Source organism: Plectropomus leopardus, chromosome 5, assembly GCF_026936395.1.
Source record: "Plectropomus leopardus strain MGB_pleo_1.0 chromosome 5, ASM2693639v1, whole genome shotgun sequence".
Classification (NCBI taxonomy): Eukaryota; Metazoa; Chordata; class Actinopteri; order Perciformes; family Serranidae; genus Plectropomus; species Plectropomus leopardus.
In genome coordinates this window covers 37,629,424-37,653,220 of record NC_142180.1, presented here as the reverse complement: position 1 = coordinate 37,653,220, position 23,797 = coordinate 37,629,424, and the positions used below count along the sequence as shown (strand labels likewise).

Sequence of the window (23,797 nt, the reverse complement as noted above, 5' to 3'; positions counted from 1 at the left end):
GTCACAATGTGCGCGCGCGTGCGTCACGAGACCTCTCTGTCTGATCGCATCAGTCGTGATTAATCAGCTGCAGTTTGCACTTTGCTCTGATGTTTAGTTGCAGCATTTACTTGATAAAACTGAACTCTCAGAGAGAGCAGAGGAAACAGTGTGCTGCAGCTCCCCCTGCTGCTGATTTGTAGGGGCAGCGTTATACTTTAACCATTTAACCCTTTAACACCTGGACCGTCAGTAGTTTACATGTGCTGTGCTCAGGCGCCTTCTGCAAGCATTAAACCCCTGAAACCTGAAAAATATTGGTGTATTTAAGAAAAAAAAACTTGGGGGAAAAAGGTAATGAGCAACTTTGCTCAATATAACTGGTAAACTGCAAGAAATTAGGAAATGATGACAAGAAAATGGCCCGAAAATATGTTTGTTTTTTAAAAGGAGAGATAAAATATTATGCATGTATTAAAAACACACTGAGGACATTTTCTGAAAATATAATGATATATCTAAATATGATTAGAATATTAAATTATTATTATTATTATTATTATTATATTTAAAATTATGTCACAGAAAGATGTACACATGCTTGTATATTGGCACTTTTTCCAGGTTATTCCTTTTTTATTTTATTCTTGTTTATTATGTTTTTGTGCTAATTTCCAGGTCTCTTTTTTCCTTTTTTTTTTTTTTTTTTACAAATTTCAAGCTAATTTTGAGTAATTTCAAGTTGCTCATTAGTAATGCAATGTTTTTCCAAAAAATGAAAAGAAAACAAAACCCAAAAACAATCTGATCAGGCTTTAAAAGTTTAAAACCATACAATCTATGATTCAAATCGGAGCAAATTGGCTTAATTTCTTTCAAAACATGGGAGGAGGGAGTGAAATTTTTAAAAAGTAAACATGAGCTAAAAATAAGGGGAAAAAAATGAAGTAAAAAACAACGAATGTCTTAGAAATGTCCTAAAGCCTTAGAAACATCCTTAAATCAAAGTCCTAATATCCTTGAAATAGGCTTAAATCCTTGAAATGTCCCAAAGTTCTTGAAATGTCCTGAAATCCCAGAATTGTGTTAAAATCCTAGAAATGTCCTAAAATCACAGTAACATCCTAAAAATGACAGAAATGTCCTAAAATTCTATAAATGTTGTAAAATCCCAGAATCGTCCTAAAATCATAGAAATGTCCTAAAATCACAGTTAACGGTCTAAAATTACAGAAATGTCCTAAAATCCTTAAAATGTCCTAAAGTCCTAGATATGCCCCCAAATCCCAGAAATGTCCTTAAATGTCCTGAAATCCAAAAAACATGCTAAAATCCTTGAAATGTCCTAAAATCCCAGAAATGTCCTAAATCATAGAAATGTCCTAAAATCCCAGAAATGTCCTAAAATCCTTAAAATGTCCCTAAATCATAGAATGTCCTAAAATCCTCGAATGTCCTAAAACCCCGTCCTTTCTTGAAGCGCAGAAAGATGAAATCGGTGTCAGTATTATTGACATGTTTTCTCTGCCATGTTATCTCCATGTGTGAATCACAGCTCGGCGTTTGTCGGACACTGTGTCGCTGCTGCAAATGAAAAATAAGTTGTGTGTAACCGGACTCTCCGTCGTGACGTCGGCGGCTGTGATTGGCGGGCGGCTCTCGTATATATCCGTCAGCCTTCATTCCCACCTTCTCGCCAGTGGAATTTCATCTCAGCTTCTGCACCTTCAGGGCAGACGAGAACATAAAAATAAGTAAGTACTCCTCTGCTTTCTCCCAAAATATGATGGCATCGGCTTCACACGTGAGCCCCGCGCGTGTCACGCATGTCGCGGTGGCTCTCGTTGGGGGCACGGGTTGTTTTTGAGCCCCGGGTGTTACAGTATGTTCCGGCCTGACTCCGTGTCATTTCTCCCCCTGCTCAGCTGTATGCCTACGTGGACTTTAGCGAGCTACCAGAACAAACTGTAACGCTAACACGAGCTAGCTCCGGCTACGCCACAACTTTCACCACCGCGTCTTTATCGGCTAATCTGTACCAAAAAGACGACACCTACACGAGTACGAGTGTGTCGGTTTTTTAGTTTTTAATCCCGTGTTTGTTAGCCTCATGTCATTAGCTAAGTTGTGCCTGTGTGAGTGAGCCAAGCTACGCGTTAGCCGAGGAGCTACGTGTCAAAGTTTTTAGCAAGTTATGCTAACTAGCTAGCTACGAGTTAGCAGCTAGTAATGCGGTGATATTTAGCCCCCCTCTTCCACTCAGAGGCACATACGTTGATTAAACACCCGATTTTAACCACCATGAAAGCTAATAAATCGTCGATAGAGCATTTTTTACTAGCTAACGTGACGGGCAGCTAGCGTCAACTGTAATGTGTCAGCTAGTTAACTTGATATCGTGTTAGCTAGCGCTCGCACTAACCAGCCACTTTAAATCCTTAATCTGGGATTTATTACAGGCTCGGAGGCTGTCAGGCTGCTGCTAGCGTTAATGCACATTTAACCAGCCAGACCAGCTCGTCAGCGGTCACTAGTTAGGCGCTCATTAACATGAATGACCTCGGAGGGAGGTTAGATAATATGACGCCGAGTTTTTTTGAGCTGCGTTGGTTGACCACTTCATGTGGATGTGTGTTTTTAATGAGTGTGGAGCTTAATGTGGTTATTAGGCTCCAGGTTTTAAACCCCAAACTGCAACCATGACACGGTACTTTAAGCAAAACAACATGGCATCACCGTGTACTAATATACACGTGTCATATTGAGACAGGGAGACAGGAGACTTGCTTTACTTGGGGGCCAATTTTGCATAATGACGGGAGGCCAGGGGCCAATCACAGCAGCCCCATACATGTCTGCAGGATTTTAGGACATTTCTAAGATTATTTGACGTTTGTAGGATTGGGGAGATTTGTAATGTTTTCTGGGATTTTAGGATGTGTGTAGGATTTGAGGCCATGTCTAGGATTTTAGGACGTTTATGGGATTTTGGGACGTTTCTTAGAATTTAGGACGTTTATTGAACTTTCAGATGTCAGATTTTTTTTTGAACATTTGCAGGATTTGAGGCTGTATTTTGGATTTGAGGACATTTCTAATATTTTAGCACATTTGAACGATTTTAGGATGTTTCTAGGATTTGAGGCTGTGTTTTGGATTAGAGGACATGTCTAGGATTTAAGGATGTTTCTAGGATTTTATGACATTTCTAGGACTGAAGGACACTTCTCTGATTTATAGGATTTTGAGACATTTCTAGGATTTTTCCACGATGTTGCTCTCATCAGTTTAATAATTGATAGCTAACCGATTAATCGTTGCAGCTCTGTTTATTCTGGCATCATGTTGGATAAAATGTTGTTGACATTTTTACACAATCAAACAGGCATATAAACACAAAGGCATTATTGGACACAATCTTGTTCATTTTAACTGACCTTGACAAGTCGATAACTTGATTATTATGATTAATAATCTAATTAAGGGGCAATAATATCATTAGTTGCTTTAATAATGGTAAAAGGAAGTACATTCTAGTTACATCTTATTTAGTGCATTCTTTATAAATATTGATTGAATGTAGACAGAAGGGACCCTTACCAAACATGCTTATCTTTGTGGTAACTTTATATTTATTAATATATCTATTAACATTGCAAAGTGAAAGGAAATCAGTGATGCCAGTGGCAGACTTGCAAAATAAAATGTTTCTCATGACTTGCACAAAATTGTCTCTTTGTATGTGACAACACATAGCCTTTAATTATCACACCCTTTTAATAAGACACTTTGGTTGTGTGGTTTTGCCGGCTCTTACATAAGAGAGCATCAGCTTATATACCTGGTTCACCCACAGCAGCTTCATTAATTGAGTTAATTCTGAAAGCCAGATGCTTGTCGAGGAGCTCTAGTGGCACCTATACTTTACTGGAGTTCAGTAATGCGCTTCTTGGCATCAGCTTTATCTGATTACTTTTAAATTTCTGGATGGTTTCATTTGTCTGAGACGGCAGGATTTTGGCAGTATTTTTCCCTGCTGGTCTCACTAGAAGCACCACTATCAAAAAAAATATACAACTTAAAGATATAGTATGTAACTTTTTCAAATTAAAATGTGTAAAAGCAACTAGATCAAAATATGCTTTTTTTTAAAGTTGTGTACTACATTATCCCAAATGCCTCCAACAATATTCAAAGCCAGAAAAATCAATTATTTAAATCAAGGACATGGTTTCTGTCATTTGGTCCCTGTTGTTTCTCAGTGGCGTCATATTCCCTTTGTAATGCCTTGCAATTGCTTTATTCAGTGTTTTTTTTTTTAATCAGTTTTCATCATCTGATCTGTTTGTTTTGGAGAGGAAGAAACCTTTTTAAGGTCCAGATGTTTAGGAGGTTTTTACCAAGAGGTAAATTATCTGCAGTTATCAGAGAAAATTATCAAGCTGAACAGCATCGGAGAAACACTGATTTAAAAAAAAAAAACAAAAAAAAAAACATTTTTTATTATGTGAAGCTGTTTTATAATAATGATAATGATTTTATTTAAAATTTTTGCTTAAATCCCCTTGTGTGTTTGTTTTCATCTCCTGGTATATCAGTATTTACATATTGTACATTAAAGCCTCCACAGCAGCTACTTCTGAGGGTTGACTTCATAATTGTTGTCTCAATTTTCCATGTAGTGACTGTTTAAGCTGTTTAATACAAAAAAATAGGTGTTTTTTAATGGAGATTGATATTTTAAACCATTTTTAGTACTTTTAGTTTATGGGGCTTGATGCAATTGATCATACAGATATTTTTCTATTTTGTGCATACATAAGCTTGCAGCCAGTTTGTGCAAAAAATAAATAAAAATAAAGCAAGCCCCATGAAACATTGATTTATCTTTCTTTTTTTTAAACTAAAACAAACTTTTTTTCCTTGTTTTTTAGGCAAAAGCTGGCAGGCTGACGGGAAATTGCATCTTTACAGGACGGATTATCTGGTAACTGACCATTTAGCTGGTAAGTCGCTACAACTATTAACACTGTTAGTACTGACACGAATACCGTTTGAAGCAATTGGCGTCATACAGGTTTGTCTACCTTTAATGTGATTCTGCCTCTTCTTAACCACAGCTTGATATGGTTGACCCTGTAGTAATGAAGTATAATTAGGATTTTGTGGAGTATAGAGCTTCAGCACTTTGGCTGAGCCAGTTTGCAAAGATGTCTTCTCACTGACTTTTATAGGTTTTGTACTAGGTGTCGGCAGATTATCATCCTGGCTGATTATTGCGACTGATATTTGACATTCTGATGATTATCTGTATCAGCATTTCATTTTAACAATCGTCAAATATCAGTTCTTGGTCTCATTAACTGTTAATAATCAGTATCGGTATCTGCCCTGAAAAAAATAACTATTGGTTGCCCTCTCTTTTGTACGGTCATAAAAAACCTGGAAAAGTTATGGAGTTTACCATTGGCAATGTCCAGGCATGAAAAAGTTTTGGAGAATGGAATTGAATCATGGAATTTTGTTTCACACACCAGTCTAATAACACATGATGTATCCAAGGACTGTCAGATTTGAAAATCCAATGTTAATTTTTGTTTTTATAGTTTTTGGCTGTGATAAATGCTGTCACTTTTTAGTGATATTTCTTTTTTTTTGTTTTTTCAGATAATCAAATTCTAATGGTAAAATAGCTGAAATGATTTCTTAAGAAATCACCCAAAAAATCTTAAGAAAAAAGGTCATGAAAAAAAAACCAAAATCTCTAAAATATTGTCTGTAAAATAAATACATGATACAGCCATTTCAAGTTATATGTCCATCCCTTGAAGCCAAAATGATAAGTCCCTCCCTGGTGCTTAAGAAAATATTTTATCTATAAATCTAGCTGTGAAACAAAGCCATGAAACAATTTTGTCCCACAGTCCTTTGCATCTGTTAAACATTGTAATTCATTAAAAAAAAATCACTAACTTAAAATGAGCTCTATGTTCTGTAGAAATGTTTAAACATTGTTTTCATAGTGTTCAACCTCCCTTCAACTTCAAAGTCTCTCAACACACCACGTTTATTCTGCAGAAAAAAATCCAAATAATCCTGAAAAACCACTGTTCACCGTTTTAAGTGTGGTGCACACTTTCATTTTGAATAAGGCAAACATCTATCAGAGTCTGTTTAGCTTTGGCGTGGCTTTGTCTTCCCTCATCCTGGATCAGATAAGGTAAACCTTTATTGAACCCCAGAGGGTTCAGTTGTTACAGCAGCACAAAGACAGCAATTGTACAAATAACATAAAAGAATAAATAAGAGGTATATAAAAACTAATCTGATTGAAAAAAATCCTATAAATCCCCCCCAAAATTCTGTTTTTATAGTTTCTGACTGTGATAAAAAGTGGTCAATGTAAAAAGTAAAAAGAAAATTGCCTAAAAGACCCTTTTTTCCTTTAAAAATCACATTTTTTATACAGTGGGGAAAAAAGTGCCCAAATAAAAATAAGAAAAAAACAAAAATTAAGGGAAAAAAATATTTTATTTATAAATGACCCAAAAACATTTAAAGAAAGAAAAAAAAAAAGCTAGAATGTTTTCTTTAAAATCACCAAAATTTTTTAAAAGATGCCCAATGTTTTGTTTTTTGAAAGAAAAGGTCATCAAATTGTTTCTTTTAAAATATGCAATGAAAGAAAACAAACAATAAGGTGTGTTGATGGTCTTTTCAAAGTATGTATGGTCTTTAGTATTTTCCCCAAAATTATGGAAAAGCCATGTGAATGTATTTGTAAAAATACATATGAACTCTGTGTTTCTAAAAAGGTGTTCAAATGTCACAATAATGAAATCCATATTAAATGTTTCATTTATGTGCACACTGAGAATTGCACCACAGACTGCTAACGGTAATGAGTCCTGGGCCGAACAGCCTTATGTTTATGAAGCCTGACAAGGAGGAGGCCACTGAAAGGGTGGTTGAAAATGTGTAGGGGGGAAATCGCCTGCTAAACCACCACCGTGTAGGAGCTTGAAGTGAATTCCCTCCAGTTGCCTGGTGTGTGGGTAAAAACTGTCAATATCAGCATGTTACTGCTGACATCCTGGAGTCTTTATGTGCTTTCAGATGAGTTTCAGGCGTGCTCGGGGGCAAAATCCACCCTAAAATAATTCACATTCCTCTGCTCTTGTTGGACAGAGTTAAAGTTTCTCTACCAGCCAAAAACAAAACCAACAAAAAAAAACAGAGCAGCGACTCCTGATGAAATATTGAGTTTAATCGTTGACAGTGAAATTGAATCAAGCTTTAGTCAGAGCACTCATTTGTTTATTTCCTCCCTCTGCAGAGCAAAAATAATCATCGTTAATGGAGCTCAATCAGCACTTTTGGCTTTATATAAGTCAGAAATCCAAACGGCTGTGTGGTCGTCTTTTTATAAATGTCATAAATAAGAGGATCGGCTTTATGCTTCTTTGGTGGAAAGAGTTATTCACGTTCAAAGATCCCCAGACAGGGCGTCTAATTTTTCTGTCTGGGGATTTTTTGCTTTAATCCTGTCCAACATGGACACAGAGGGGTCAAAAAAATCCTCTTAACCCTGCAGCACTCGGTTACACTTCTTAGAATAGCACTGGACAAAGACCATCGAGCACAAGACAAACTGGTTTCTTCCAGAAAGACAACATGCACTGTAGTCGTGGCCCTGCCCACACCAGTGTTTTCCTCTGTGGAGCTGAAGCATAATCTGTTTACTCGCCGCTCACACTCTCGGTGAACATTAACATGGTGCTGACATGATAGTGTGACAATAAGTGTGACTATTCTGTGAGACACACAGCTTTATTTGATAAGAGAGATTAGATTACTGGTGAAAATCCCAAAGTCCACCTGTGATAAGTGTGTATAAAATGCTAAATCTGCGCACGTGACTCCTGAGAGGTTAAATCCCTTTTCCACCATTTAAACGGTAGACTTGTTTATTGTTTTTTAGCCACAGATAAAGAAAGGCTTTATCACTGGTAGTTCTGAAGTGTACAAAACATAAACACACAGCAGCAATAAGTGGTTAAATCCAAAAAGGTGATCACAACACTTTGGTGGAGTCCAGATTTGCAATAAAACAATTAAAATAAAAGTCAAGTGTCATTGATTATTAGATGTGTCATTGCTGTAGTTATTAGACTTTTATGACCCTGTGAAATTTTTTTATATGTATATAGTGAGCCTATACATATAGGGATGGAAATTGACAAGAGTTTGTTGATACCAATGCAGTTATTGATTCTGCTAATCAGTCTGAGTCTTTCCTGATCAATGTTTTGTGTGCATAAAAAGAAGGCTGACACAGGTTTTCAGTGTCAGTACAACTGTTTAATTATCTGTGAGTCTGAACACAGTGTAGATTAAATAAGAGAGTGTTTGTTTATGAAATTTTGTTTTTAAATGTGTGTGTTTTTTTTTAACAACTAATGTTAAAAAGTTGGTGCCCTAATGTGCCTCATCAAGACTTTGTGGGGGAGATTTGATCCGTTTGACTGACGGTGCTGGCAACATAATTGAGTCTCTTCAAAACTGTCATCAGATTTTATTTCAAATGTTGCTAAATACTTGCAAATTGGTTTATGCAACCTCCACTTTCCAACTTTGTTCTGCCCACTTCAGACGAATAAGAAAATTAAGGGACAAAAACACAAATACAGAAATATCACAAATAGCAAACGGCTCCAGATCATTGGTATTAATGTAGGACCCTGTTAATCACTGATTGATAAAACAAAATATTCCACTCTTTCCTTCCAGTGGCACACCCGGACTCTGTGTAAACGTGGGATTTTGACCATGAGCTCAGTCGCTGTACTTACGCAGGAAAGCTTCAATGAGCACCGCAGTGGGCTCTTGCCAGAGCAGAGTGGTGGTGAGTATTTTGGATTTTTAAGCATGTCCTCGGTTTGTGAAACGTAGAGTCATAAGTGGACTCACCTGTTTGTTTTGTCTGTGCTCAGCTGCTGGGGCAGGACCCAGTGCTGAAGGGGAAGAGGATGCCCTTCCTACCTACAAGGACGCCTTCCCTCCTCTGCCCGAGAAGGCGGCCTCACCTGAGGGGACCCAGGACTCTACCAACGCCTGGACCAAGATCCGTCCTCTCAAGTCCTCTGTTATCACCCAGGTATGGCGCTTTTAACGTTCCTGACACATGTACTAATCAGTTTGCTAGTTATTATGTGGAAAAAAGTTTCGTAATATGTGTTTTCATTTGTGTCCTTTGTGATGGTGAAAGGTGAATTTGTACTTTTATCTTCTTGTACTTCTTTAGTTGGTGATCTCATACATTTCCCAGAATACCTTTCACAATTTCCCAGAGAACATGCCTCAGCATGTTCCACTGAAGAGATACTAAGCCCAGGAAATAGAACAATTTCACCAAAAAATCTGCCCTGCAGGCAAAAGCAGTGTGTTGAAGTTTTTTTACTTCACTTACTTTTTTTATTGCATTTATGTTTTTTTAAGGCTTCATTTTGTTATTCTTGAGGAAAGCCAAGAAATGTTACACTGGATTGAGATAACGTGAATAAAATGATGTGGGGACACAGAGTTGGTTTTAATTCTCCTACTTTAAAAAGCTACTCACAGTTTAAAAAAACAAAAAAACATTTTAAACTTTTATTTTTTATATTCAGGTTTTAATTCAGTTTTTCCAGAAGCAAGTGCACAAACTGCAACATTGCTCATCACATGGTGATTTATTTTGTCCACCAATGAGCGAAAAAGTGAAGGCATTTCATAGTGAGAAGCCCAATATGATGAGGTCAAATAGTGACTGTTTTGTACATCAGATTCATTTCCAGTGTTCCCAGCTCAGACAACCTACTCCCACTTTACCTCTACAGTTTTTACTGCCTCGCCTCCCAGTTTTCTGTACCATTCACTCTTGATTTTACTCTAAGTCAAGTATACTAACCTTGCTCTGCTTGGGGGCCACTTTTGGAAAATGACAGGAGGCCAGGGGCCAGTCACTGCAGCCCCATACATGTCTCTGGGATTTTAGGACGTTTGTAGGATTTTAGGACATTTGTAGGATTTTAGGATGCTACTCGAGCATTCCAGGTGTCAAGGATTTGAATGTCTTTTTTTGGTCGTCTGTAGGATGTCAGGATGTTTCTAGGCTTTTAGGACATTAGGGTCTTAGTTAGGACCTCTAAAAGGGGGTGTGAGGGATCTTCCACTGGCACTTTTTTAACAAACAAGCTCTATTTTTATGCTGTTTTATGTACTCTGGTACCTTATGGATACTAACAGTGCCAAAACAGTTCTCAGTGAATAACTTAATATTTATTGTGAATTAGAAGATGAGAGTGGGGCCACTCGGCGCCCTATCAGGAGCCACAGTTAAATTGATGATGAAGTTGAGTGTCACATTTAGTGTGCATGTTGTATAAATGCAAGCGAAAGTCCTTCCTTTCTTAGTTTAGACGTGGCTGCTGTGAAACAATGCACAGTTTTATAACGCATTTGTTTTCAGAGTCAATCAGAGCAAACCTCATTTAATAATTGTTCATCAAACTGACTTGTTTTTCTGCAACTAGGTTTTCCATGTGCCGCTAGAGGAGCGCAAGTACAAGGACCTCAACCAGTTTGGGGAAGGAGACCAAGCGAAGGTCTGTGTGGACATCATGCACAAGACCGGAGCCCACCTGGAACTCTCCTTGGCTAAAGATCAGGGTCTCTCCATCATGGTTTCTGGAAAGCTGGATGCCGTGATGAAGGCCCGTAAGGAGATTGTGTCCCGACTGCAGACTCAGGTCAAGAGCTCCGCCTTAGATGATGATTGTATGAGGTGCTGATAGTTGAAGACAATGGTGCCAACTTTAAATGTTATTTTTTAACAGGCTTCAGCGACTGTCGCCATCCCCAAGGAGCACCATCGTTTCGTTATCGGCAAAAACGGGGAGAAGCTTCAGGAGCTGGAGCTCAAGACTGCCACCAAAATCCAGATCCCACGACCTGACGACCCCAGTAACCAGATCAAGATCTCTGGAACCAAGGAGGGCCTGGAGAAGGCAAAGCATGAGATCCTGCTGATCTCTGCTGAGCAGGTGACGTTTCCCCGGAGACGTTCAGCTTACTACATCGACATGCATCTTCAATGTCGCAGCTTTAGGACTTATTTTAATGTTTTTTTCCTCGTCTCTTATTTTAGGACAAGCGCGCTGTGGAGAGGGTGAACATCGACAAGGTGTACCACCCGTTCATCACCGGCGCCTACAACAAGCTGGTCGGAGAGATGATGCAGGAGACCGGCGCCCGCATTAATGTCCCCCCTCCAAGTGTGAACAAGACGGAGATTGTCATCACTGGGGAGAAGGAGCAGGTGGCCCTTGCTGTGGCTATGATCAAGAAGGTTTATGAAGACAAGGTGAGCTGAAATCAAAGCGTTTGCATGGAAAGTTTGTGTTGATAAGGATCACACTGGGACGAAAAAACCTTAAACGGGGATATTCAAACCTGCTTTGTATGGGGGCCACTTTGAGGCCAGGGCCCAGTCGGAGCAGCCCCATACATGTTTCTAGGATTTTAGGACATTTCAATCGGCGCCCTACTGGGGGCCAGATATGGCATATGGGCCATAAATTGAGTATCACTTTTCTAAACTTATTCCTCATCAACCAATCTTTGCATTGCAGAAGAAGAATGCCACCACCATTGCAGTGGAGGTGAAGAAGTCTCAGCACAAGTATGTGATTGGCCCCAAGGGAAACACCCTGCAGGAGATCCTGGAGAAAACTGGTGTCTCAGTTGAGATCCCACCTTCTGACAGCAGCTCAGAAACTGTCATCCTTCGCGGGGAGCCGGACCGTCTGGGTCAGGCCCTCACTGAAGTTTACGCCAAGGTGTGACAGCCATTGAGTATGACCTTTGACACAGGTAAATGGGGAAAAAAAACTGCAAAGACAAGTAACTTTAAAAAAAAAAAAATGTTTCCTTTTGCAGGCAAACAGCTACACTGTTTCCTCGGTCTCAGCTCCCTCTTGGCTTCATCGTTTCATTATTGGCAAGAAGGGGCAGAACTTGGCCAAGATTACCCAACAGATGCCCAAGGTCTGTTGATGGATGCATTTCTTAACTATATCAATATTCTGTTACTAGATTTAAATTTGTAACATTTTTCATTTCTTTTGCGTGCAGGTGCACATTGAGTTCACCGAGGGAGAAGATCGGATCACCCTGGAGGGTCCCACCAAAGACGTGCAGATGGTGCAGGGCCAGATTGAAACCATTGTTACAGATTTGGTGAGTATTGAGTTTGGGTGTGCCACATCATATCTGTTACAATAATATAAAGGTATTGAAAAACATGAGAAGGCAAGGAGCAACTTAAAACGAAATTACTCATAAGCAGGTAGTTTGTTTGCAAGAAATAAAAGAAAAAGGGGACGCAAGGTAAATGGTAAAAAAAAAACCAAGAAGAATATATCTGAAACAAGCCAAAAAGAAAAAAAAAACACAATGAGATGATAACCTGAAAAGTGAAAAATAAAAAACAAATAGGACATGGACTGAAAGAAAGTGCTAATATACACTTTTTTTTCTCAGGCGTTAAACGAATCCAAATAGGTCTTTTCCGGTTTCAAAGGTTTTAATGCTTGTGAAAGGCATCTAAACACAGAACAAGAAAACAAATATCAATCCAGGTTTCAGAGGGTTAAGGTATGTAAACGTGGTCTAGTAAAAACCTAAAATACAAGTGCGTACCTGAAAATGAGCAGAATAGGTGACAACATTTAAAAGCTGAATTTATTCCAGTGATACTCATGCCTTTTTTTTCTGCTTCCTCTGAAAAGGTAAGCCGTATGGACTACACCGAGATCAGCGTGGATCCCAAATTCCACAGACACCTGATCGGAAAAGGAGGCGTCAACAGTAAGTACAGTCCTGCTGTCAAAAATCTTGTGCATTGAATTGCAGCAGCGCAACAAAAAGTGTATTTACATACATTTATTTTCATCTATAGTCAACCGCATCAAAGAGCTGCACAAGGTGACTGTCCGCATCCCCCCCGACAATGAGAAGAGCAACCTGATCCGCATTGAAGGGGATCCCCAGGGTGTCCAGGAGGCCAAGAAGGAGCTGCTGGAGCTTGCGTCACGCATGGTGAGTACAGACCCGGGTTCGCGGAAAGATGCTGCTCACTGGATCTGATGTGGCGTCGCTAAACGTCCTCTCTCTGGCAGGAGAACGAGCGTACAAAGGACCTGATCATCGAACAGCGTTTTCACCGAGCCATCATCGGCCAAAAAGGGGAGAAGATAAAAGAAGTGCGCGACAAATTCCCCGAGGTGAGAGTTGGTTATCTGTTGATGTTGGTTTGTCAGCACTGAACCCTTTAAATGTGCTTTCATAACACAATAATCTTATTTTTATTTTTCCAGGTCATCATCAATTTCCCCGACCCAGCACAGAAAAGTGACATCGTTCAACTTAGGGGCCCAAGAAACGAGGTGGAAAAATGCGCAAAGTTCATGCAGAAGATAGTGGCTGAGATGGTAAATCCTCACTCGTGTGTTATGCAGTCAAGATTTTATGTTAAGAGATTATTTCATTTGGCATCCACGTTTTTGTGTGTAAGTGACTAATGGATCATTTGGGGAAGTGGTCTTGTCATGAGTGACAGTCTGTGCAGTGATGCAGGGGAAGCAGAGAATTTTTTATTTTTATCATCAACTTTTAAAAACAAAAATTAACTTGCAAAAAGAAACAATAATACACAACAAAACCCTCCACGCCTGACGGCACACCAGTCACATTTCACGTTATAATAGGCTTTTTTTTTGTCTTTCCATGCCCATTTTCAGTACCCATTCAATGGCAGTACCACTTCCCACAATGCATTCAATAATTCGGCATTTATCTCCCACCTCTCTTTTCACAGTCCAAGAAAAGGAGAACAAAAAATATACAAGTGTGACACATCAGTAATAATAATAAGTATAATCCAAAGTTAAAAATCATAACAAAACAGATCAAACAATTATAACCAAACAAGGAAAACAAAACAGAGGCAAAAGCAAAAATAGAGGTCTCTACATTTCTGTCATTGCCCGTATTAATGGGGACCACTGTGCGTTAAACATGCACAGAGTGGTTACATTGCAGCCTGTTTCATGGCTGCCGTCTGCAGCTCTCGCTGAAAAATTGGACCACTTTACAAAAATGTTGCTCTTGGACACAAAAAACGTGAACATAAGGTCCAGGTTGAAAAATACTTAAACTTTCTGTGATTCCTTTTGTCAGGTGGAGAACAGCTTCTCTCTCTCAGTCCCCATCTTCAAGCAATTCCACAGAAACATAATTGGAAAAGGAGGTTCAAATATCAAGAAGGTACTGAATATTAAAAATAATTTCTACAGCTGAATGAGGTCTTTAGGGTGTCCGTGTTTCACTTAATGTTTCTTTTTTTTTTTCGCTTTCTAGATTCGAGAGGAAACAAACACAAAGATCGACCTGCCTGCAGAGAACAGCAACTCTGAGATGATTGTCATCACAGGCAAGAAGGCAAACTGTGAGACTGCACGAAACCGCATCCTGGCCATTCAGAAGGAGCTGGTGAGCACATGCATGCACACATTTTATATAAATCACACAAGTCACAACTAGTTTATTCTCTCTTATTTGGGACCTAATTAATCAAAATAAGAATTTGATTTTCTTTTAAAATATCCTTCATATAATAGAGATAACTGTCTTTTATTAGGAATCTAATGGAAAAGGACTTGAACCGCGATATTTTCTCTCCCCCTACCTTTTCTTTTTTTCTTCCTCTGCTTTTCCTTCGACTATTTATTAATTCATTAATTTATATATTTTATTCATATACCTTTTTAATTTTATATATCCTTTTGTGTTTTTGCTCATTTACCTGCTAATTAGTCTTTTGGCTTGCACTTTTATTTATTACTTGATTGAATTATTTTTTTTTTTAATTGCCAAAAGAGGTTTGAAGTAAAAGCAATCACTCTAAATCTGTGACAGAAGGTCTAAATCTGTCTCACTGTGTTCAGGCAAACATCACAGAGATAGAGGTGTCCATCCCCTCCAAGCTGCACAACTCCCTGATCGGGTCAAAGGGCCGCTTCGTGCGCTCCATCATGGAGGAGTGTGGCGGCGTGCACATCCACTTTCCCACCGAGGGCTCGGGCATCGATAAGGTCACCATCCGCGGCCCCGTAGAGGAGGTGGAGAAAGCCAAGCAGCAGCTGCTCGCCCTGGCAGAGGAGAAGGTTTGTGGGAAAGATAAAATGTTGAACTTCTGTTGACCTCGTTAAACTGGCAGCCGTAAGACGGGCAGAGAGGGACGAGAAAAGAGGTGAAGAGCTGCCTCTGTGCCTCGTCGGTCGCACATCACCACATGCGGAGAACTTTGAGCTGTCAGAGTAAAGACTGCAAGCTCTGAAGTTGTTAGAGGGGTCATGAAAAGTGTGAAAAAGTCATAAAATTTATGAATGGTGACTTTTTCCGGGCCGGGTAAAGTTTCGCAAAACTAAATATACCTTTGAAAGTTTTGGAAAAGTCATCGAATTTCACTATTGGTGTGTCACTAAATTTAATTAAGAAACGAGCTTATGTTACTTGTTATATAGTTTAAACAGGATGCTTGATAAAGCGGCCTGTTTGTGTCGCCTAAAAATGAGCAAACTCACCAAAAACAGAAGCTGCATTGAAATCACTTTGACAGTTTTTCTTTCAGTTGTGGCTGTAAAATCAATTTATGAACATCATATGTAAGCCCTTTCTTTTAATTGACCAAGCAGCAAGTGCAATAGCTGTAATGTGCAAAAGCCACATTTTCATGCTGAAATCAACCACAAATCCACATTTTAAAAGCTAATATTTAACCCCTAGAGGATTCTTATCTTTGTCACCTTTTTCTCCCTGGATGAGTTTTACCCCTGGGTTGACTTGTAATATGTTTCTTATTGTTATTTATTTTTTTTGTTTGTTTTCCCAGCAAACAAAGAGTCACACTGCTGAGCTGCGTGCAAAGCCAGAGTACCACAAGTTCCTCATCGGGAAAGGTGGCGGAAACATCCGCAAGGTTCGCGACACCACTGGAGCCAGGATCATTTTCCCCACCACCGAGGACAAAGACCAGGAGCTCATCACTGTGGTCGGCACTGAGGAGGCGGTGCGGGACGCCCAGAAGGAGCTGGAGGAGCTCATCAAGAGTTTGGTGAGGCTCCACATGAGTTTTAAACTGCGCAGGATAACTGCCGATAAAGCTTTGCTTCTCCAATAATACCTGGATTTTAACTCTTTGGTTACAGGACAACGTCGTTGAGGACACCATGAACGTCGACCCAAAGCACCATCGCTACTTTGTGGCGCGCCGCGGCCAGGTCCTCAGGGACCTTGCTGATGAGTATGGTGGTGTGATGGTGAGCTTCCCTCGCACAGGTACTCAGAGCGACAAGGTCACCCTCAAAGGAGCCAAAGAATGTGTGGAGGCAGCCAAAAAACGCATGCTGGAGATCGTCGAGGACTTGGTTAGTAGATACACTTTTTTTTTAAAACCGTCTTTGTTGTTTGCGGTTTGTTTCCTTTCTCTGTTATAGGAACTTTGAGGGTTCATACAGTCATGAAAAACCTGGAAGAGTTGCAAATAGCTAATTATAGGCCTAGAAAACTTTTGTAAAACTAAATAAATCCTGAAATCTTGGAAGTCATGGAAATTTATTTCATACCATGTGTAATGACTGTCTGAAACTGGAAATCAATCGTTCTCTTTTCCAGGATGCTCAGGTGACCATCGAGTGTGTGATTCCTCAGAAGTTCCACCGCTCCATCATGGGTCCCAAGGGCTCACGGATCCAGCAGATCACCAGAGATCACAACGTACAGATTAAGTTCCCAGACCGCGAGGACCCACAAGGTAAACTCGTGATCAGTGGGAAGATTTCTGCCCAAAGACCATCGTTAATATGATGGAGAAACTGACACATTTTTTAAAAAGTTTTGACGGTCTTCAAAATTTGCCAAAACGTTACGGAAAAGTCATGGAGATTTATTGGTAAAAAATGTGTATGAACCCTGGTCTTTAAATGACATCTCGCACTCTTTGTGCGTTCAGGAGCATTTTGATCCACAGCTGCTGATTGGAAATCAAAAATGAAACTCAACATTTCAGTTGCGGGCAGAAAAGGGTTAAATGAAAAGATATTCTCAGCAGATTTTGTTGGATTTTCATTGCAGCGCCTCCTGCAGAGGCTCCCATCCAGGAGAACGGCGAGGCCAACGGGGAAGTGAAGGAGCCTGTCGATCCAAACGCACCCAAAAAGTGTGACGTGATCGTGCTTTCTGGCCGTAAAGAGCGCTGCGACGCTGCCGTGGAAGCACTGAAGGTCAGTCAGAACAACAGAGCTCACTTTTATTCCTCCAGTCTGTCGCTGCGTTCCCAAAACAAACATCGCCCGCCCTCTCTCCTCAGGCCCTGGTCCCCGTCACGGTGGAGGTGGAAGTGCCTTTTGAGCTTCATCGTTACATCATTGGACAGAAAGGAAGTGGAATTCGCAAGATGATGGATGAATTTGAGGTGCGTGTTTCGGACTTTGTGTTTTTTTTTTTGTTGTTTTTTTTCTTTAAATTTTGCTTCTAATTCAGAGAGACGTCACTTTGTACCCTCCAGGTTAATATTCAAGTGCCTGCTCCTGAGCAGCAGTCGGATAAAATCGCCATCACCGGCTTGGCCAATCACCTGGACCGCGCCAAAGAGGGCCTCTTGGAGCGCGTCAAAGAGCTGCAGGCCGAGCAGGAGGATCGGGTGAGTGAACATCCACAGTGTGAGATTTTAAGCTTTTTTTTATAGGAAGTGTAGTCAGGTATTATGTCTGGTGGGGTCACTTCTGTTGAAGTCTCTGCAGCGTTGGTGATTATCGTTGATTGCTTCTTTAGGATGCTCTCATGATAACACTGAGTATAGGAAGAGCTCCAGTGCATTTTGGCCTGCCATACTGAATATATGATAGTTAATTGCCTGATGGTGATGCCTTTACTTTTTTGCTGACTATGTTGATAAGCCACACTGTTGATCAAATACTAAATACAAAACAAAAAACCCTTAATTTTCTCTTTCTTTTTCTTTTTCTTTAAAATTCATCTCTTTCTGATCAGCAGTTTATAGTACAGAACATTAATCAAGGTAGACAGTTAAATTTCCCTTTACTGTTCAGATTTCCAAAAATGTAAGAACTTTGAACAATTTGCGAGGGACAAAGTGTACATGTAGAAGTTCTTTCAAATATTTTAGGAGAAGACTTGAGAGAAAAAACAGAACATAATAAGGTCATTTATGCCTCCACAAAATCTGTCCGTGAAGGTCTTTAATAGTACAAACTCGGTGCAGCTCTAACCCAGTTTTTTTTGTTTCCATCAACCCCTCTGCAGGCACTCAGGAGCTTCAAGCTGACCATCACTGTGGACCCCAAATATCACCCCAAAATCATCGGCCGCAAGGGCGCCATTATAACCAACATCCGCACTGAGCACGACGTCAACATCCAGTTCCCAGAGAAGAACGATGAAAACCAGGTAAACATTTCAGACATGATGGAGTTAAAACAGCAGGTGGAGCTAAATCACCACCTCATGAGAGGCTCATAGTTACTGCAGAGGTTCGGATGATTTATCTCTCCCCGCAGATTTCAGTATATTTCTTGCCATGTTTACTGTTCAAAATGTGAGCAAATTGGCCTGATTTCTTTTAAAAACACGGGAGGAAGACAATGTGCAACTGAAGAAGAAATTACCAAAAAAGAAACTAGTTAAAAGCAGAAGAAAATTGGCACACAAACACAAAAAAACAGTGGGAAACTAAAAAACAACAAAAGAGCAAGTGAACCAGAGAAAGTGCTTAAAATGATAAGAATTCAGTGAAATAAGTTATTTATTGATTTATTTTTAAATTTGTATTTATTTATTTTTTGTAAAGATTATTTTTGGGGCGTTTTTTTTTTTTTTTTTTTTTTACTGGAAGCTAATTCGCAGTTGCCTCAGCGAGAACTTTGCCTTTGTACATGGATGCCCCCCCCCATTTTTTTCAAGAGAAATTACCAATTTTTTCAGGGTCTTAAGGTTTACATACTTGTGTAAGGCATCTGAATGCAGCACAAGAAAAGCGATTTGATCCAGGTTTCAGAGGGTTAACGTTGCTGCCGTCTCTCCACAGGATCAAATTACTATTACAGGGTATGAGCACAAAGCCATAGCAGCACGAGACGCCATCCAGGCCATAGTGGACGAGCTGGAGGAGATGATCTCTGAGGACATCACCCTGGACAGCAGGGTCCATGCTCGCATCATCGGAGCCCGCGGCAAGGGCATCCGCAAGATCATGGATGAGTTTAAGGTGAGGACGCGACATGTTCTCATCAGTGGGATAAACAACAAAACCCTGCTAGTGGTTTATGTGTACTGTGGTTTTCCACTTTTCACTGTGTTCATTTTTCTTTGGGGAAAGCCTAATGTGGAGCTCCTTAATTAAAATCTATATATTATATAAATGCTACAGTGTCAAAAGGTCATCGACAGATGCATCTCCAAAAATGTCAATATTGTAAAAGAGTTAAATATCCATCAGTTTAAGAAAGTGAAAGAGTTTAAAGATATAAAGACACATGACACATAAAATATTCAAGCATTTTTCTATTTTAATTTTGATAATTATGGCCCACAGCTTTAAAAATGTAAAAAAAAAAAATATATATGTGTTTCACAATATTAGAAACACCGGACCCAAAAATACAGATGAGCTGAAGAATCAAAGCACCCCAGGCTTTAAAAACACCCGAGCAGAGCCACAGTTTGATCGCCTCTGTGCCTCATTGATGCAGTGATTCATAGTAAAAGTGCCCCATACTGATTTTTTTCTTGTGTGTGTGTGTGTGTGTGTGTTGATAACTCAGACCTGTCCATTAAACTGTTTTGGTGTCCGTCTCTTTCAGGTTGATCTCAGGTTTCCTCAGAGCGGAGCTGCAGACCCGAACCTGGTGACGGTCACCGGTCGCCCCGAGCTCGTGGATGAAGCCATCGACCACCTGCTGAACCTGGAGGAGGAATACGTAAGCTTTTTGTTTGCATTACAACAGCAGATGTAAGAAGTGCCTGTCATGTTGGCTGTTTCCTAATTGGCAGTGAAACATTTCGTTGTCAGATGGCAGATGTGGTGGAGAACGAGGCCAAGATGGCTTACATGAGGCCTCCTGGAGGAAGCGCCGCTGCCATGGACGAACAGCGCGGCCCATCCAAAGGCTTCGTGGTGAGGGAGGCTCCCTGGGCCACTGGCAATGAGAAGGTGAGCGTTTTCTACTGTTACGAAAAATTAGAGAAGTATACGTGAAGGATGACGTTTTCCTGCAGGCCGACCCAGAAGCTAACGGCTCCCTGGTTTTCTTGTCAAAAAGCTGATGAGATTTTTCCTTTTGATTTTGGATCATTGTAGAAAATACGCTCTGTGTTAAAATGAACACCACTTTTAGGATTTTTGAAGCCTAAATACAATCACCAGAAGTCAAAAGCTAATGACTCCACCACTGTCACCTGACCCAACGTCACCACCACAGTGAGGCTGTAAAGCTGTGATCGGCGTGATTACGTTCTGTAGTCTCATTTAGCCACCTGCTGACAGCCGTCTTTTTTTAAGACTCATAAGAGCTTCAGAGTTCACAGCGTGTTTGTGTTATTCTTTGACTGATAGGGATCGGCTATATTTCGCTCAAAATGCCATCAGATCCTTTGTTTTAAGTCAGCTGTCACACAGGTGAGTTAAGTTAACGAATAACAACACGGAGCGCACCGCTCGTCCACTCAGCTGTCTCTGTCTCTACTCTCTCTAAGAGCAGCGGCTGAGCCAAAACATCACAAACACTTTCATTTCGGCTCGGTATTAGTCTTGTGTTCTGCCTTCAACTACGGAGCACGGTGTTTCTCTGCCCTGCTTGGATGAGAAAAGAGGACAGGAGAGCAATTAAGAGCTTAACTACAGTCACACACCAGTGCCACTACAATTAAAGACACACAAGCAAAATATGTAATATGTCTTTTGTTTAAGGTTTTTTCTAAAAGGGACACACCATATTAACGAACGTCAGTGTAAATGTAAATATGTCGGAGTTTGCAAGACTGCTAATTTACGTCCATACTCCCTTGGCAGGTAACAGACAATAGGAATAAGGAAGGGAACTCTAAACTGCTAAAATGCGCCAACCCATTTCTGCAGCAGTCTGTTGGTGACACCTGTTTTTTTTTTTTTTCTGTTTTAGGCCCCTGATATGAGCAGCTCTGAAGATTTCCCCAGCTTCGGAGCCCCGGTGGCAACCAAGACGTCTCCATGGGGGCCGAAGCGCTTCTAAGCCGCGCTGCTGCAAACGGGCCCGAAATAAAACACAATCTTCCCCTCTATCGCCCCTCCTCCCCCCCTCCCGACCCGGACTGACCGCTGACCCGAAAAAGTCTTCAGTTCTGAGAGTGTCATCCTTCTCTGTGTACTTCCTTCGACACATTCATCGGTCTAAAAGTGCTTTCAGATATCGACTCGTGAGCTTCGTACCTGCATCACATAACCAGACGCTGAGATAAGAAAAAGAAACATGTTGCGGTGAAGTCAACATTTGCGTGTCGGTTCGACCGAACGTTTCATCGTGGTTTGAACTGTTATACCAAAATTCAACGGTGGCCAGACATCAGTTTTTGGGAGCTGCCCTTCTCTTAGTTGCCTTCAGCAGGGTGGGGTAAAGGGATTGAATTACCGCCGGCTGCCGACGCCGGCTGTTTCTCGCCCCCCGCCTGCTTTACTCATGTAGCTGAGTGTCAGTCGTGGAGCGCGCCGTCGTGGTTGTCCTCTGTCACGTTTCCATTTGCTCGTTAACTGTGCTTTTGTGGTCGAGTAGCGGCACGTACCTTGTAGCCTTATGAATTGGTAAACTCTACTAAAGGGAGGGGGAGGGGAGGGGTGGGTGGGTGGGTGGGGTTTCAGCCACAGCAGGATGGCGCCCGTTCAAACTGCCAGATGCTCGGAGATTGAGCCAGAACTAAACTTGTTTTTCGCAACACTAGGCCTAGAGCTCCAACGCATCGAACCTCACACTAACTGTCCGACGACGTCAAATCACTTTACGAAAATCTCTGTCTGTGAGCAGCCGACCATCTCGTGCCAACTGTCTGTCTCGTGACGTCCCGTGTTCCTCAAACTGGGTCAGTGTCCAGTCCCTTTGTCTTCCAGCTGCTATGCAGACTGTTCTGTCACATAGCGATGGCCCTTTTTATCAGCCTTACAGCTAGAAGGATACAAACCAGATAGAGACGATGTCCAGGTGCGTCTTAATCGGACAACTGGAAGGTTCTTGTTCCGCCAAAAGCTCTCGGAACATTTTTCCCCCCGCCCGCCCCCTCTGGTTATTGGAACTAGTTTAATTTTGCCCGAGGAGCGCAGATTTTAGCTCGCCAGCTGCTAACTCGACACCTCGCCATCAGCCTACCTTGGTTTATATCCTCCTAGCATCGAATGAAAGATTATGCAAATACCATTGAAGTGAACGGTTGCGGATGACACTGGAAAAGAAATTGTCCAAAAAGTCAATAAAAATTGAAAATCTCTGTTGTGCATCATGATTCTTTTGTGAACTTATTTACTCTTAAACAAACAACACTGGTTTATCTGGGACATCACAAACTGTGGATGTGGCTCTTTTAACAAATGCTCTTGCAGAGTCACTGCAGCTACTTCGGTGTTACTATAAGAGCTTGTTATGGTTTTCTGATATTTTTCTATAAAAGTTTATTTCTTAGTAAGATTCTCAAACTTTTAGGACTTTGAAACACATCAAGAACCTGCAATTCACTCCTGATGACATGTTCAGGTAAAATGTGTTTTGTAAATGCAGGTAAGGTTATATGTAGTAGGAGTATTGTAGTTGCTAGAGTGAGTTAGGTTAATCTACATTTTTCCAAAAGAAAACTGCTCCTATACAGGAAAAAAAAGGTTTTCTTTATTTATCAGACTTGCGAGCAGAAGAGCTTGACTTGTTTTGACAAAAATGAATTAAAATATGAATAAATTAAATTAGATAACATCTTTGTGGCATTTAAATCAGCACATATTCAAATGTAAGACTATTTAATGACTATTAAGGCCTAAAATTTGTATTAAAATTACATTTTTGACCTTTTAAACCTTGGCTTGATTTCTTATAAAAACATGAAGAGAAAGCAAATAGCAGTTAAACAAGAAATGACCCAAAAATTTGCATGACAAGCTAAGTAGTATAGGAAAAAAAAGGAAAGTCCTAAAAAATAATTTTGTAACATTTCAAATATGTCATTTTGATAATTATCAATACATTTTTTTTTTTTTAATTTACCATTTTTTTGGAACCTTTCTTCTTTTCAAAATTAAGCTTTAAAGAATGTTATACATTAACATGATTTTGTACTTTCATTGAATTTAATTTTTTAACCAACATCAGTCCTAATCATAAACATCAAATGTTCAATCATTTTAAGGAATTTAAGACTTTAAATGTCAGGTTTTGTCATGACACCACTATGTTTTTGGATGTAAAAAAGAACTATTTTCAATATAATACATATTTCTTTATTATCAGTCTGATATGTCAGTGATTAGCTGCAACATTGATTGTGACAGTGCACCCAGTGGAAATAGCATGTATTTTCTCCATATGCCAAATATGGTAAATAATGACATCATCAGATGGAAAACATACATAGTTACAAAAACACCTAAAAATTAGCAAAAAAAAAAAGTTTTAAAAAAAGAAATATA

The 23,797-nt window shown here is 40.1% G+C and overlaps 1 protein-coding gene across 1 annotated transcript; it reads left to right on the top strand.

Annotated features, from left to right (window-relative positions):
• Nucleotides 1–1,608: 1,608 nt before the first annotated feature.
• Nucleotides 1,609–22,611, top strand: hdlbpa (high density lipoprotein binding protein a). The gene is made up of 28 exons (XM_042483769.2): nucleotides 1,609–1,733; nucleotides 4,914–4,985; nucleotides 8,770–8,884; nucleotides 8,973–9,136; nucleotides 10,554–10,769; nucleotides 10,857–11,063; nucleotides 11,168–11,383; nucleotides 11,652–11,858; nucleotides 11,959–12,066; nucleotides 12,154–12,258; nucleotides 12,810–12,888; nucleotides 12,980–13,119; nucleotides 13,200–13,304; nucleotides 13,398–13,511; nucleotides 14,260–14,346; nucleotides 14,440–14,571; nucleotides 15,027–15,245; nucleotides 15,974–16,195; nucleotides 16,290–16,508; nucleotides 16,756–16,894; nucleotides 17,215–17,363; nucleotides 17,450–17,554; nucleotides 17,648–17,782; nucleotides 18,406–18,549; nucleotides 19,187–19,366; nucleotides 19,962–20,078; nucleotides 20,171–20,311; nucleotides 21,279–22,611. Exons 3-28 carry the CDS (start codon nucleotides 8,809–8,811, stop codon nucleotides 21,366–21,368), a joined length of 3,816 nt encoding a protein of 1,271 aa, XP_042339703.2. The 5' UTR covers nucleotides 1,609–1,733; nucleotides 4,914–4,985; nucleotides 8,770–8,808; the 3' UTR covers nucleotides 21,369–22,611.
• The last annotated feature ends 1,186 nt before the right edge of the window (nucleotides 22,612–23,797 follow it).

Excerpts from the sequence above, each read along its gene's own strand:
- hdlbpa (XM_042483769.2), top strand. The coding sequence starts at position 8,809 with ATGAGCTCAGTCGCTGTACTTACGCAGGAAAGCTTCAATGAGCACCGC. Across the intron at positions 10,770-10,856 it reads TGTCCCGACTGCAGACTCAG|GCTTCAGCGACTGTCGCCAT; the intron begins GTCAAGAGCTCC and ends ATTTTTTAACAG. Across the intron at positions 16,895-17,214 it reads AGACCGCGAGGACCCACAAG|CGCCTCCTGCAGAGGCTCCC; the intron begins GTAAACTCGTGA and ends TTTTCATTGCAG.